This window comes from Branchiostoma lanceolatum, chromosome 13 (genome assembly GCF_035083965.1).
Source record: "Branchiostoma lanceolatum isolate klBraLanc5 chromosome 13, klBraLanc5.hap2, whole genome shotgun sequence".
Lineage (NCBI taxonomy): Eukaryota > Metazoa > Chordata > Leptocardii > Amphioxiformes > Branchiostomatidae > Branchiostoma > Branchiostoma lanceolatum.
In genome coordinates, this window is record NC_089734.1 from 18,804,079 (window position 1) to 18,820,986 (window position 16,908).

The window sequence follows — 16,908 nt, forward strand, 5'->3', positions numbered from 1 at the left end:
GTTTATTTTGCAAAAACTTTAAAGGAAGACAACTCCAGAAAGATGAAGGGATTTTCAGGATAGCTCATGTCGGGAGCTTAAGTAGAGATGCACATAATCAAATGCAAATTTAGGCTTATTTTTTGCATAATTAGCAAGGGGATTTCATAATGCCAGTATTTTCTATTATCTATAGGGTTTTGACACATGTGACATAAGTAATATGTAGGGTGGGCGGAACTTTACTAGATACATGTATCAATGAATGCAAAAAAAGGACAAACACAATCATAATTCATCACAAAGTGCCTATGACAAATAACATGTCTAATACTTTTGAGAAATGTAAGTTAACCATACATGGATGATATAGACTTGCACCTCATTTGCATAATCAATGAGAAATAATCAGCAAGATGCTCGCAATACATGTGAGATCTTTGATTTCTTGTTTGCATTTTCTTTGTGATAATAGTGTTTTATAGGGCCTTACGAAAGTCCCACTACATTTGATGGCTTATACAGGTATAGTAAGGTATGCATGATGGCTGCTAGTCAAGATTTCCTATGTTGCCTGCCTTGTGAAAATGTGGAACACGTTTTAGTACATCTTGTATTCTGTGAGATATGTGCCTAAGTGAGGGCATTAGGCAGTAAGGATTACCTGACCTGAATGAAGGCCAGAACTAAGGTCTGTGTGAGATGAAACAGCATGATACTATGTTACATGTAGGTCATTGCCCTGTGTTCTCCTGATACTGGATTGCTGGCCCTGGTCATCACATATAGTCCACATGGCTTAAAGCAGGTATTTCACTGGACTGAACTTAATTGCGCCAAATAATTGTGGCTGCAATGGCCGTGCCCAGAATGTCACATTCTCAGTTTCCGCTCCAAATCAGATACAAGGTAAACTTCTTGGAAATCGCAGTGTACAATGATTAAGATTCATCAACGAGACATTTGCAGCAATTGTGATGTTTTGTGCCCAATTTCACCATTTTGCAAATTGCAAAATTTTGGAAATCTTTAAGAAATTCACAATTTGCCGCCGAAAGGTGCCGAATGAAGCCGGTTTGTGCGATCTTGTGCCATGTTCTTATAAATACTGCAGCATATTTTTTTAATACTATACAATATATTTTATACATGTACTGTAGTATTTTGTATTCAATATGCATTTTGAATTAAAATTGTATTTGTTTCTCATTGTTTACACCTATACATGTGATCATTTCACTTTGTTGTTCCTGAACTGTGAGAAATTTTCAATATACTAGTAAAGGTCTGGGCCACAGAATGGTTAAACTTTACGACAAGTTGGATATTTTACAAACAGACCACATAGTAGCTATCAGACAAGCAACCTGAGTTACCAGCAGACCACAAATGGATTTATTTAGTACCGTTTTGTTAAATACCGTGCAGACACACAAAACTGTTCACATTTAATTTCACCTTCTATGATACAGGTACTTCCAAGAAATTTATTCAGTTCTAACAGACCAACTATGTTTTGAATCAACTTGGAGAGTTTTGATAACATTGTGTGTGCGTACGAGTTCTACCTTAAAGTTTAAACATTGCCCCATAAAACATCATTACTATTCAACCATGGCTAAAGTACTTCCAACAAAAAAGCTAAAAATCTTGTATCAGGATGCTAGTAGGAGATAAGAACATAAATGGAAATTGGTAGAATAAAATCTAAACTTTTGAGGACGTGGAAGAATAAACTAGACAAAAGAATGGTAAAACTACTAAAAGAGATGCTAAAAAGTAAGTACAGCAGCGGCACTGGCTGTATATAGGACAGGCTGGGAAAGTTGAGAGGTCACAAGAAGGATGTCACTTTTGAGACTATGCAACCAGAGAGCAGAGTACAGTTGCAAGGTCGCAAAAATGGCAGCCACCTGCAAAGGTCAAGGTAACGAAGCAGCAAGCAGATTCAGGGAACTTTCTAATAAATCAGAACTCATAGAAAATAATCATCAAAACAAACAAGTCCATGCATGAAAGTATTCTTAAAAACCTGTGCAGTAGGAGATAGCCATTGACCTTAAGTATGCCGTAATTGAAAACTTACATGTATGACAAGCATTATATTTGTTCAATGTACTTTGGAGTACATATTATTAACAATAGAATTATGCCCCTATATGTAAGTATCTAGATTTAGAGCATGGAAGACCGTTGAGCAATCCTTTTTTTGAGTCGTAAGGTGGCCGTCAGGATTCAAACCCGACGCACATATACCGTTGATCCATACACTAATGGACATGTATGTATTGCAGTCCTTGGTGTGGGCTACACTTAAAACACATTAAAGAACCCACCACATTTATATAAGTAGGGCTCTAGTATGAGTGGAACAGATATTTCAGACTGGTCTTAATGTACAGTCAAACCTGCCTAGGCGACCACCTTTTCAACGCGACCACCTGGCCATGGCGACCGCTTTTTCTCGGTCCCGAAAATTTTCCCCATAGGCACAAGCATTAAGCTGCCTGCCCAAGGCGACCATCCGTCCAACGCGACCACCACGAATATTGGGACCGCACAGAGCACAATCCCTGCTCATGGCGACCACATTTTTCCGGCGTGTGGTGACATCGAATTTTGCTGTCGGATTTCGCAGAAATGTTTTTCAGACCTTGACGGACAAAAATATATCAAAAGCATTGATTCCTCCATGAAGTGTTTTAATGAAACGTTCCCACTATAAACATTGTAAATACAAAGGATTGTGAATACTTAGATATCGATGTTGTTGTGCACATCGTCATCTTATAGTTTACCGCAAGCTCGGTTCGGTTTAAACGCAATTTTCAAAACGATGACGTAGTGCATGGCGTCAAAAAGTCAGATTTCACAGAAATTACTATCTATTTCTTGTATTTTCAACAAAAATGTGTCTCTGTCTTACTAAATTCCGCCGGATATGACTCCGCGGTGGAGGGTAAAACGTTGGCCGAGACATGTTGTTTCTTGGTCCGCGACGCCATCTTGTTTCAGCGCAGCATAACGTTGACTTTTCTAAAACACGACGCTTCTGTGTATGAATATTTAGAATACTCTCCTTATTGATGAAAATTAATATTCTTATTTTGTTTTTATTTCCATGACTCTCACAAACCTTTTTTGGCGCTGCTTGCTTGTAATCGCCGACGCTGTGCGTTTTGCTCCAATGTTACCTTTCGATGCGGTCGCGTGCTCAGCGGCGGTATCACAACTTTCCATTTTCATCCTTCAGTTGTCAGATCGAAAACTTTTTGCCACTTTAATTGAGCGGTCGGCTCCCAAAAGAAAGCTGGGATTTTCTAGGGACTTGTCTCAGGCCTTAAAACCTAGATTTTATACGTGCGTGTGTGTGTGTACTCTTACTTTAACGTAACGTGTGAATGCGGGAGGGCGCTGCAAGGTCATCAAGGCAGACATTGTTTTTAGTCAAAATTACGACGAACATTTGTTCACGATGTAACGGTATACAAATATTACAACAATAACAGAAAATGAAATTTCTGTAGGATCTTTCTGTCAATGAGAATTGAACCTGGTGGGGGTCATGCTGTCTAAAATCACATAATTTTCCATCCATCTACGTGGTACACGGTATTTGAACACCTCCAGCTGGAAACATGTTATGATTGGAATCCTCTTCATGGCGACCACCTGTTCATCGCGACCGTTTTTGCTCGGTCCCCCGGGCGGTCGCCTTGGGCAGGTTTGACTGTACTAGCTTTGTGAATTAAAGTGGTGTGTTATACCTTGAGTGCTTTAAGGGATGTACAAAACAACCAAACTAAAAGAGCCCACCTTCTGAACTCCAGCAGTGCCTTGGGGGTTGCAGGGATGCCCCCTTGTGGCCAGGACAGGAAGTGGAACTGGGTGACGGTGCGTGTCTCTCCAGTCTGGATGTTCTTCAGGTAGAAGCTGCGCACCAGGAAGTCCTCACACCAGATGTGTTCCGACACAAGGTGCACCTGCACAGCAACAAGTTACGTCTTGTCAGTTTACATATTATTGTAGTGTGGTGCATTATATGTGTGGCATCAAGCTGGCGTAACAGGTAGGGTAAAAACCCAGAGGTCCTGGGTTCGAAAACATGGATTCTGTTTTGGTCCACTAGTACAGAACTACATGTAGCTCAACACATAATGTACACTACAGGTGGTCTTTTGGCCACTGTCTTGAAGAATTGAAATGTGATAAAATGAAGAAGAAAAAAAAAAAGAATTCTTAACTGAAAATATCTGGAAAAACTAGAGAATATTCTATTACTTATTACTATCGTCTGGAAAAAGGCTTATAACTGTTACAGTTACTGTAATTGCGTACCTCGTATATGTGGTAGAGACTGTTGCCTTCCTCAGGCCAGTACTGACAGCATTGCTCACTCCCTGCCTCCTGAAGACTGCACAACATGACGATCACCACGCTGCCCTGTTCCCACACCATCTGTCAACAACAACAACATGACGATCACCACGCTGCCCTGTTCCCACACCATCTGTCAACAACAACAACAACATGACGATCGCCATGCTGCCCTGTTCCCACACCATCTGTCAACAACAACAACAACAACATGACGATCGCCACGCTGCCCTGTTCCCACACCATCTGTCAACAACAACAACAACAACATGACGATCACCACGCTGCCCTGTTCCCACACCATCTGTCAACAACAACAACAACATGACGATCGCCATGCTGCCCTGTTCCCACACCATCTGTCAACAACAACAACAACAACATGACGATCACCACGCTGCCCTGTTCCCACACCATCTGTCAACAACAACAACAACATGACGATCGCCACACTGCCCTGTTCCCTCCCACACCATCTGTCAACAACAACAACAACATGACGATCACCATGCTGCCCTGTTCCCACACCATCTGTCAACAACAACAACAACATGACGATCGCCACACTGCCCTGTTCCCACACCATCTGTCAACAACAACAACAACATGACGATCGCCACACTGCCCTGTTCCCACACCATCTGTCAACAACAACAACAACATGACGATCACCATGCTGCCCTGTTCCCACACCATCTGTCAACAACAACATGGGTGTCACTTCTGATAATGTGGGTTGGAAATACTACATGGCATTTCTTATTTCTCATTCCAAACCTTTGCCCCGCTGGGTAGTCTATGGGCTTTATTTGTCACTTTGGGCGGGACCATGTGAGACTTAGTGGTGTGGTGAATGGCTATGCTAGGAGACCTGAGATCGAGAGGTCACCGGTTCAATCGCTGGCTAGACATTGTGTCCTTGGGAAAGGCATTTGACATTACTTTCCTCACTCCACCCAATGGCATGTGTAAAAATGGGTACCTGACTTTGGTTTGGGAGGCAAGAGGCCGTGGAAGGAGAGGGATGGGCTCCACCTTCCAATACTGTGCCCCAGATAATAACTGACTGCCCCTACGGCCCCAAAAAGGCTATGGGACTACATTTACCGTTACATGTGGGATTCCAAGCATCCCTTAGACTTTTTTGGGCTCCAGTGAGCCCCTATAGTCCATTTAATTGCATACTTGAAAAATCACCACCTCCTCCCAATCAATTTTTCACCACCTCCCATAAATTGCCACTCTTATAATTACACTTGAAAGCTCTTATTAAAAGTGAGTTCTATGCTGATATTGATAAGCACAATAACACACCTGCCAGAAATCACACACTGTGGACTCAAGTGGACCTTGGGTCGCGATGTACGCATGGTTACGTGGATCGTGGTCCGTCTGTAGAAGTCATAAAAACACAGCAAGTTAATTCAAAGTAAGAGCATTTTCCAGGGCCATAATAGGGACACCAATTTTTTACATGGAAGTTGACCCAGCTATTTGCATTTCCGTGAACGTAGCTCAAGCGCTTTTAAACATCTAGAGATCTTCTGACCCTCTCAGCCTGTATAATGGTAATAGCTGACACAAGAGAACACCAGAAGACAAGTAAAAACTTGCAGAGAAAACTGAAAAACACTATCTACGCTCGAGCTATTTATTGACCAATTTGAAATGAAAAAATGCTCTCTACATTGAATATTGTCAATGATGTAAAAGTTTGACTTGAAAAACAACACAAAAATTAAAAAATACACTAAGGTAATGAAATTTGTTTGCTGAGTGATTACTTATGAGATTTTTGGTCCCTTCATAGTCACTGAACAGTGGCTGCCTCAGTGGAAAGATTTAGAAATGTTATATGGTAATCTTAATTGAAAGAAAACCATAGCAATTTTTGTAAGGTCTCTTATAACTATTCAAACAAACAAACAAACAAACAAACAAACAAACAAACAAGTGGATACAAATGAATGAACCTACATACAAATATATGAATAAATCAACATGTTGAGTTAAACGAATCGTTTACACTTGTCTACTGTTTCTAATCAATCTAAGGTCTAAACATTCTTTGATGTATTGACCTATTTGTACTCAGAGAATATATATCCTCCTAGAATGAAACTGAATTTATCTATAGTAGGCTGGGATGTCTCCACTTACAATTGTACTGGCATTAATGTAGTCGGCAGTCCCGATGTTCAAACTGTCGTTCAACACCACACGGGAATGGTCATCTGGACAACAACAAAATATCATTATTATCATTCCCGTCAAGTAACGCTTTGACAGGATTTCAAATAAACCACAAATCACATGTCACTGTGTTATTTTCCTTATACCTGGTGCAAGCTTTATCATCAAGTTTAATGTATAATATACAAACTGCTTATCAAATTCTAAATGACTTTTGAGGTATAATCTTCCAAGTACATGTACTAACATACAGCACTTGAACCTTCTCCCTGCTGCCTAACTCTCACCAATAGAGGCTGGAGTGCCAAATGGCTACTTGGGTCTGCTAACGGTTAAAAGATGGGACTTCTCTTTCTAATTTCACATGCCGAATTTCTTACAAAGGATGAAACTCACTAAACTTTCAGTAACCACATGTAAAATAAGCTATACATAATATCATACTATATCTTATCATTATCTACCATCTGAAAGGAAAAGCCAAAATTTGAAAAATTGGCTAACATGCATGTTTAGCCAATTTTCAAATTGGTGGCTTTTCCTTAGGCCACACCATTCTAACTTATTGGTTACTGTGGTAATGGAATTTAAAAAAAAAATGCTAGATTGGAAAATCAACAGGAAAAAGGAATCTCAGAGGAAAGTTTGTACTTTGGTGAACACAATTTCAGGGAGTGAACAGGGTCAGGTGCAAGCTTTCACCCCAGCCTTCTGTTTTCATGATTTATTTTTTTCTGCTAAAATTAAAAATCCATTAACCAAGAAATTAAATTGGTGTGGCCTTACAGAGCATAGATAAGAACACATGAAGTTGGAGACTTCAAAGAACTTTTTCATTGTCCATCTTTATGTATAATGTGTGTGATATCAAAATCTGATCACGTTTTTAATTTGTCCCAATCTTCCCACAAATTACAGACAAAGTGCTTGGAGGGAGAGCGAGTGCCAAAGGTGATTTACTGGCACATTTCAGGGGTAATTGTGCAGCTAGGCGTATGATGTACAGATCAAGGCCACGGTACTTAGGACATCCCCCAATCTGCACCTATCTTCCCTAATCTGGGGTAAATTGTACAGTAGATTACACAGTGCACATGTGATCTTCCACAGGTGAACAATGCAATCAGACCAGCACAATTTATCAAGAATCAAACACAGCCTTACATTATTATACATCAATGTCAAATTGTCAATGTACAAATGTATGTAGGGATGGAGGTAATAGCAGTTATTAAGTAAAATGTTACAAGCTTAAAGGCAATATCTGATGTATCATTTTGGTAATTTTTTTAACACTGTTTTTCCATTCTTACCCCCAAAACCCAAAGCCTATTTTGTATTCCTGCAGAAATTTTATAGCAAGATGACCTAAAATTTTGTATGGGAATAGGCTGTCAATGTCGTCGCCTTTGTGATGTTTTGTTGATTTCTGATTGCAGGAAATACAATTGATTTTCTTAGTCTTTTTTATATTCTACTTTCAGTAGCTTGACATTAACCTATAGTAGCTTGATATTTGTAGGTATCTTATCAAAAATATGCCTTTATCTGTTGAATGTAGCTGTTTGTTCTCATTTTCTTCCAGCTTTATCAACCTCCAGAAGCTGTAAATCTGAATATGTTCATGGTGGTTTTATTTTTGAAGTTTTCATACTGACCTCTCCACCCCAAAATCATGACAACACAAATATAAATTAGTACAATGTAATATATATCGAATGGTTTCAACCTTAAAATGCCGCCCCAAACCTCCTTTCCCCTCCTACCCCAAAATTAATTCCCTGTGAAAATAAATGAATTTACAGACTGTTCTTCCCTGGGATACAAAGCATGACCCTTAGCTGCAGGAGTAATTGAGTGTGAAACATGGGGAGGTTGTGGCTTTTCTCCGCTGCGTGGGTGATATGTTGGCCTGACAACTCTCTTCAATGAAGAGGCCTTTAAACCAACCTCTGTGGTGGGAATGGCACCATGAATTTCCCCTTTGATAGGTTTTTGTGAACCTCTGTAAGTTTCCTAAGACATGATGAGTCACTACCACTCAGTTCAAAGTGCATGGAAGCTACATTTTCTCAACTCATAATAATTATTGTAATGTTGTTACAGTATTGTATTAATTACATACAGCTTTTCTAAAATTTGGTTTTATCCTTGCTTTTACTTTCTTTATAGTTCCTTGCTTTTATTTCATCTTGTTATGATTAACTTAACCTGAGTAACATCCATTCCTTCCTACCATATAGACAATTTGAAGTGGGTCAGATTAAAAAAATCCTAAAAATCACATTTTCAAATGATTGATATACTAATTTTGCCTTTTAGCTGAAAAGACGGCAAACCTTACAATCTTAGCCAGCACACTTGTCATGCGAGGATTTAGCAACATGTTATTATCAGAGGTCATTAAAGTCTGTGACAGAAGAAATTCTGTTATGGATGAAATTTCCGAGCCAGGCGTAAGGCTGCCTACGCAGGGCTGCCGGGTCAGGCAATATTTCAAGCGAGCATGTTTGAAGTATTCCAAAGTTAGTGGAAACTGACAAGGTGTTCTGCACTGATATGGATTTCCGTCAACAACACGTAATCTTCTCCTGTTGATGTGAAGAGAAATATGCCCCAAACGTCAGGTTTGAGGGGAAAATGACAGTAGTTTTCTGCTTCGTAAAACTCAGGTAAAAGCGAGCAGAAATCTTTATAAGTCACTCCCACCGGCAACCTTTATGAGTAAGACAACATGATCAATATCACAACATGAATCATATGGAACTCATGTTTATATAGAACTTAAGAAATGTTGTCGCTATTTTACGTAAGTTTTTAGTAAACATTATTTCTTCACTGCACTTGAAACCTCAATAAAATGCAGTACTAGTAATACAGTGGTATAGATTCATTTATGATTTTATTACTTATTTCCTGGACCTGGATGACTAATATTCACAAACATATAATGAATATCAGTTTCAGACACTGCACTGATTGCTGTTTTCTGCAAATATTGTTATAAGTCAGGTTTCAAACATGAATATCATACACCATATTCCCATCACGTAGGACTAAAAGTTAGCTGTTTGATGTCTCGCCCGAGCTGAAATGAATACAATCATCTACACTGCACATCAGTTACAACGTTACCACCAAGGAAATATATTTGAAAGTTTAGATTAAGTTGGAAGAAAGAAGCCTCCAAAAGGCCTCTTTCTTGCTGGGTCTGGTGAGTCTTGGCACGACACAATGGCAGGGTCAAGGAAAGTCAAAAGATGATGAACAAGGGTGATCAGCTGGGTAATCAATAATATAACTTAATCAATCACAGAATATTGAGGGTGCTTTGAAGCCGGTCTCTGGACGCACTTCATACTCATAACAGCTAAACATGTAGACATCCTGGAGCCAAATTGTTCCATTCAGAGGGAAAATCAACTCCCGTAAGACAACTAACCTAAATAAAAGTCTAGTATGTCAACCAGGAGTGAACAAAAGATCCTTAAAAATATCTATTTCAACCTAAGCTGCTGCGTAGAGAATGTACCATGTCATGGGAAATCATGGCCCAGGTTCAAATGTATGACTTAAACAATTTCATTGCATTATATCAGTAGCCAACTAAGAAACAGTTTTGTCAGGTCTAGATAAAAGAGAGTTATGGCTTGAATTGAGCTCCAAACGTTGTTTGCTACTCTGTTCCAGGTAATACACGTCTGGTGGGTGAGATACCTGATTGAACTGTATGAGTATCTGCCAGTGCCTGGGGCTGTTAGAGGAGGTCCTGCCCTTCATGGTCCTGATGTCACATCTCTAGAGGGATTAGCACACAGGCTACCTACCCATCTCCTCTTAAGTACCCACAGAGCTGACACTGACGTGCTGCTCAGGTGCTGGGGTTTCCTAGTTTGCCCCTCCTACAGAGAGCCATGGCTTTCTTGGAATAGAGCTAAATCTAGGCAGCTTAACATCACAGGTGTTCATGTTCAGGGTTCCAAATACTATTTGGATGTGCAAGTTTGTGCACGTAAGATTGGAGCTGTGCACGTAATTTCAAAAATACCTGCACTGGTGTGTTACCGTTAGTAGTAATCTATCTCCATTTACTCACAGAAATTTTCACTCAAATGAAGAATTGGTGCTCAAACAAATTAGACATTTAAGCAAGCAACATTTTGTATCCCTTCTGAATTCGTATACAATCAATTCTTGCAAACCTGGGACGCACATTAGCGGCCTTGAACCAAACAATTTGAAAGCCGTCATCTTGGGAGTTTTTTTTAACGATTTGGGGCCAATTCGTCTGCCTCTCAGAAAAGGGCCAGCGCTTCTCGAAACATCGTTTTCCGGACAATTTAATGTTTCCGATGGAAATGGACGCCTTGTCGCTGATCGACAGACTCGGTTGACATTTTCTGTGGAAACGTTATTTTTGGTAAAACAATCATTAAGATCAATTTGGAACCAGAAACTCCTATTTCAGGGGTATTCTTCACAGGCCGCTGCACGGAAAAAACGCATGATCTGGGTAATCAGGTGACAAAGCTGCGTTACCGTGTCCACGCAATAATATCAGGAAGTGTACGCCAGACTCCCAAACCTGCGCCTTCAAAAAACGCTACGAAGAACGGGCTTTTCAGGGATTATAAAACATTATTCATTGCTATAGCGACAGCTGATAATTTTTGGGCCAAAGCTAAGGGGAAACCTATGATTTGCTTCTCGTTTTCATGGATTACTTAACGGTCTGGTCATATCTAATTCCGACTTGAGCATCATACTTTCCTGAAATAAGCAAATGAGGTTAAAATATGCAAATGAGTATTTCTTGTTAAGACATATACTGGTGTACCAGCCCCAAACATATGACATAGTGTTCCTACTATAATGACAGGATAAGGTACAGACCTGAGCCTGAACAAGCTGAAATGGTACCCACCCCTAGTTGAAATATCATATCGTGTCGTGTTAGTGTACTGTAATGTTTCAAATTTAGGAATAAAAAATGTGGGTAAATCCAATCTTGCTACAGTGTTAGATATTACTGCACAGTTTAACCTTCAGTCTGCTACCCATTTGGAACAAAATTTGTTGGTTATTGGGTTAGGCAGCAGGGAGAAGGTTAATAGTGCTCCAGAAGAAGTGTGAACATTGTTATACGTACATGGTACAGCATCGGAGACTCTGTTCTTGGCAGCGTTTCCCCCAGACACCCCGATGACAGTGCTGTGGATGTCAGGTTCATAGTTCTGTAGCTGCTGCCACTCCTTCTCAAGTCGGTCCTTATTCTTCAGGTGATCTTCCATGTAGGCCTGCGGAAGAAAAGGACATCAAAGACTGACTGGGATGAATTTTTTCATTAGAACAATCGCTTTTTGCATGGGGAGGGAAATGGGCAATACATGTTGTATTTGCTCGTGCAAATGTTGCCTTTCCAGTTTGTTTTTCATTTCTTCATGCTGGATAAATTTCCTTGCAGACTTCATATCATTTAGCAATACTGAAAGCTGGTAAATGCCTTGAATACAACAGTTGGCCCAAATGAAACATCATAAATCATGCACACAGTTTACACCCATTGGATTTAGCAACCAGTCTTCAATGCAGGTCACATTAAGATACACACCGTGTTATAAAATATGAAATATTCGCTCTTTTAGACTCCTCAATGATTTTCTTTGAGTGTTATCCTCACAATTTCCAGCTTCAGGCAAAGACATTGTATTAAAGGTCTTTAAGGGCAGACATCACGGCACCACATAAAGAAGAGTAATCCTGGATGTGACTCTGCTTGACTACTTCTAGCTACGGCTCTAGAACACATTTGGATAGAATCTATCACTCTGATGAAAAACTATAAATACCTCCCATTATCTAACTCCTATTCCGAATGAATGGTCCACTACACTTACATGTACATGTATATCCAAAATCCTTTTGTAACACAATCTTCACACATAAGAACCATTCCTCAAAGCATAGCAAGGAGAGATTTCAGTATTAATGGTTAGGGTAGTAGCAAAATGGCGACATAAACATAGATCAGAAATTGGACTCAGATCGTAATAGGAATTTAAAACCTCACTAAGTCTTCTCAATGGATCATAATTCAATCTCCACAGTAGCAATCAGTATAATGAATTTTAGATCAGTGTCTTGGGTAATTCTAGCGTGCGCTTCTGTGTAGTAGAAAAAGTCATGTTGGCTAATAGGTCCTGCTTTTTGGACTCAGACAGTATTTGTAGACAACAGAATAGTGTTACATTCCAGATAAATAAGTAAACGCCTTTACTTATAACATCTTTAACAGTGTTTATGAATTCTAAATTTCTCAAAAAAACATGCAGTTTGAATTGTTTTGGTCAATTTTTCACATACATGTTCCCTGAAATGTTGAAGTCATCTGCAATTTTAAAGCTTTTTATCCTTTCTTTATTTCAGACCCAAACTTTACAGTTTGAAGTAACATATTGTCCCAATAAACCATTCAGATTATGCATAATTGTTTGTTCATAAAATATGTAAAATCAGGGCAAATGTTCCCTTATATAATGTGAGTTCTCATCATTAAAAATAAACAGAACAAAACTGTATACCTGTAGAAAATAACAAGTGTGGAGGCAGGGAAGCAGGTTAACACTTGTGTTATACAATTTTAGAGGAATGTTACAATGTAAGTGAAGGAAATTCAATTTGACAGCCTGGTAGACCAGAAGCAAAACCTTGCACATTCAAGTACTGTAAATGCTTTTAAGTTTGCATGTTTTTTCATTTCGCGGTAAGGGGAAGATGGAGTGTTTGCGGTGGTTTTAAGTTCGTGGCAGCGCTATAGTCACATACTGCTACAGTATTGGACAAAAATGTTCGCGGTGGTTTTAAGTTTGGAGTGAAACGTTCACTGCAAAACCGCGAACATAAAGCCACAGCGAACATTTCTGCATTTACAGTAACTTATCAATAAACCAATTCATAGAAACACAATACTTAGTTACCATCGACGTAAGGGTATATTCAATAATGGTTTCGAAGTGCTTTGACAATAAAGGGTTTTGTTGAATACTTGAATACATCGTGTATTCCCTGAGATAAAATTCAGGGTAAACAGCACTCCCTTTTTGGGCATTTCACTGGACAGTAGCCGTTTGTTAACAGCAATAAATTCAGCACCTTGGACAGGTATAACTCATGTTTGATATAATAGCTATGTACCCATTTTCATCTGAGTCGAATGACAAAATAGGTTATAAGTGCCTTCTCTGGGGACACAACATTGGGGTCTGCTAGGGATTTGAACCCAAAACCTTTAGTTTCTGAGTAAAAAATTTAACCACCTTGCCACCGATTTCTCTTGCACACAACCATGCAGTTTGGTCTTATGTACTGTCTTGTATTTACTGTACAAAACTGGTGTGTTATGCCCAAAGGCAGTTTGACGGTTATGTAGAACAAAGAGAGGAAATAAAATGGTCTTAACAATGTCATTAACAATGAAATACAATATGACAATAACAGCTAACAGAAAAAAAGTACAGAAGATGCTTACCAAGACAATGTGTCCAGTGGAGATGTCCATATTGGAGGAGACTGGCTCTTCACTCCTGTACAAACAAATGAAAACAATCCTGTTAAACATTACTTCACTGATATATGTAACAGATAAATACCAACCCAAGATACTGTACATCTTGATGTGTTTGTGGCAGCTTTATTTTCGCAGTTTTTGCGGTAGCCTCTTAGCAGATGAAAAGATGGAAGGATGCCTACACTTGGCCGAATCACGACTGGCCGAATATGTGTTTTGTATTTCTACTATACTATAGAATTGTTTCAACTGCAAACTTCAAACACCAGGAAACGTCCCTTCTACTTCAAAAATAAGTCTCCACCAAATCTACATTGTACAATAATTAATGCTATAAGTATTCAGTAAAATAAAGATGGACAAATCTCTGTGACAAAAAGAAGCATATTAAGAATGTCCTACCAACAATCTTTGCAACACATCTACCATAATGTATACGCTGACTCCCACTGCTGGGAAAATCTGGTCTATACACGTCGTACAGAAAATCTGTCTCTCAGTCTCTGGTATTCTAACTCCCACTGGTGCCAACCTCATACCAGACTGGTGACCAACAACCTTCTGTCACTGGCTTAACTATAAAGTTTAACCTACTTTGACTGTCCTGGATAATGTACCATTTAATATAAATTATGTAACACTATGCCAACACACAAAAACACACACTGTACATAATTATGATTAGCATCACAAGCTGAAACTAATGAACCTGTTACAAGGTAAATTTGCAATTGCCCCGTGGAAATGGAAATGAACACAAACACAGCATGTTATGTACGCCGGGAACTGTGTAAATTATTGGCAACTCAGGACGTGATAGATTAAAGCAAAACTCTTGATGACAGGCACTGGTGCATGACATTTCAGCAAGACTTCTAAGCAGTTGAATTATACATGAAATTATATGCATATGTCTAATTCTGAGTTCCTACTGCTAGCACATACCAGTAAAAGCTGTATCGTAAAATTTAGATGGAGTCCCATGTTTTGTATGTGTTTAATTTACAGTTATTGGCACATCCACACCTCCATACTGGTATTGATCCACTAATAATTTAGCAAGTTGAAATATTTATTACTTCACTTTGTAGCAACAGTCTATCAGAACACTACAGAATCAATATTCTATGAAATTAATATCATATGGTATCCTGCATAGGATTCTTTACGTTTGTTATGTTTTTGCATTGTACATGTAACGGTACATGCGCTACTGCAATTCTACTTGCAATTTTCAAAAATAAATTCTGCCAATAGCAAGGTCAATGTTCCTATCCAAACCTGTTTTTTTACCGTGCAAAATTGCAAGATGTCTACAATTCCATCTGCAACAAGAGTTCATAGGACACAAACCTCCATGAGCCTCTTTACCAGGAATAAAGATCTGTTTCCATTATGTTCAGGTAGCTGTTTATTTTAACACTAGGCAGTAACCAAGGCAGCGGTCTAACCTCTGCTTCGAGAGTGGCTAATTAGCTCCAGGCAGGCGACCAACAGATGTTTGATGGACAGTACCATGCTACTTTCAAAATTGGGGTGTCATTCTAAAATTCTGCATTACCTGAAAATATAGCTAACTACAGTGCCTAAAATTGCCATGCATCATTGGGACCAAAACAACTACTGACATGCAAAATTTAAAACAGATCCATCCAAAGGATCTTGAGTCACAGCTGCGGACACACAAAACACAGACAGAAAACAGAACCCCCGTTGCAGGTCACTGACCTCCTTCACAGAGCTGACTACATGCTATTTGTGATAGCAATGGAAGGAGCTCATTTACACACACATTGCCTATACGTACTATCCACTAGGGGCTTTAGTGGCAACCACTACAACCTTGAAGAAAATTAAGTCCATTACAACAAGAGTGTTCAGAGTGCATGGTTTGGAAAGTAGTTCAGAGTAAATAGACTCCTGCATAATACCATCAAAGAAAAATAATCGCTGGGGTTCATTGTAAAATTGGGGGAAAGAAATGTTCTTTGAGGTCACAACTGTACACAATCATGTATTTTCTTGCTTCCAGAAAAGGACGAGACAAATTTAAGAAATTGAGAAGGAAAAATTACCTCTGACCAAGGACATTACATGTCCTTGGTGTGACTATATTTCCTGCATGATACTGTGTGTACTGACTTTCTTGTTTGGCCTTATTTTCATGTTGAGATTCCAATTTAGCATGAAGTTGGTGTGGCCTATCTACAAATGTACCTCTGTCAGTCAGTCTAAAAGACTAAGTGAATGATATACGGCATCATGTGGCCTAAAGCACAAGAAAATGCAAATTTGATACAAAATTCAGGCAACCACGTTTGGACATTATGCAGAATGTTGACCTGATCTAATAGAAACACAGTGATTGTAGCTCAGATACATGTAGAAACAGAAGTAGCAGATTGTGACGTTGTAATTATGTTAGTTACAGCTGGCTGTAGTCAGCACTTAAAGGTTCTCCCAGACACAGGGGTGAAAAATTCACTCATGCTTAAGGATTAAGTGGATCTTAGTTGATGATAAGTGACTTTTAGATCCATTTGCTCTTATAACAAGTGATTTCACAACAGTACATGTACCTCCATTAAGGTGATGCACACATTTCATATGGTCACAAGCAGATTATAAAGAATACTTGTCAATACTTTATAAAAATATTTCACTCCTCTTGGTAATAGATGGATTTTAGTTGAGGATAGATGATTTTTAGATCCATTTGCTCTTATTACATGTACAAGTGATTTGACAACAGTACCTCCATTAAGGTTATACACAGACTTTATGTGGATACA

At 39.0% G+C, this 16,908-nt stretch overlaps 1 protein-coding gene across 5 annotated transcripts in view; it reads right to left on the reverse strand.

Annotated features, from left to right (window-relative positions):
• Window positions 1-16,908, reverse strand: part of LOC136447354 (receptor-type tyrosine-protein phosphatase N2-like) — a 104,665-nt gene that overhangs the window by 3,205 nt on the left and 84,552 nt on the right. For 3 of the 5 annotated variants that reach the window (XM_066446182.1, XM_066446184.1, XM_066446183.1), the window contains 6 exons: window positions 14,078-14,132; window positions 11,699-11,846; window positions 6,517-6,590; window positions 5,671-5,748; window positions 4,318-4,437; window positions 3,796-3,962 (listed from right to left, as the gene is read on the reverse strand). In XM_066446182.1, coding sequence (XP_066302279.1) covers window positions 3,796-3,962; window positions 4,318-4,437; window positions 5,671-5,748; window positions 6,517-6,590; window positions 11,699-11,846; window positions 14,078-14,132 — 642 coding nt within the window. Of the gene's footprint in view, window positions 1-3,795; window positions 3,963-4,317; window positions 4,774-4,875; window positions 5,053-5,670; window positions 5,749-6,516; window positions 6,591-11,698; window positions 11,847-14,077; window positions 14,133-16,908 lie in introns of those variants that run through there. The other 2 variants (XM_066446186.1, XM_066446185.1) reach the window with 2 other exon arrangements.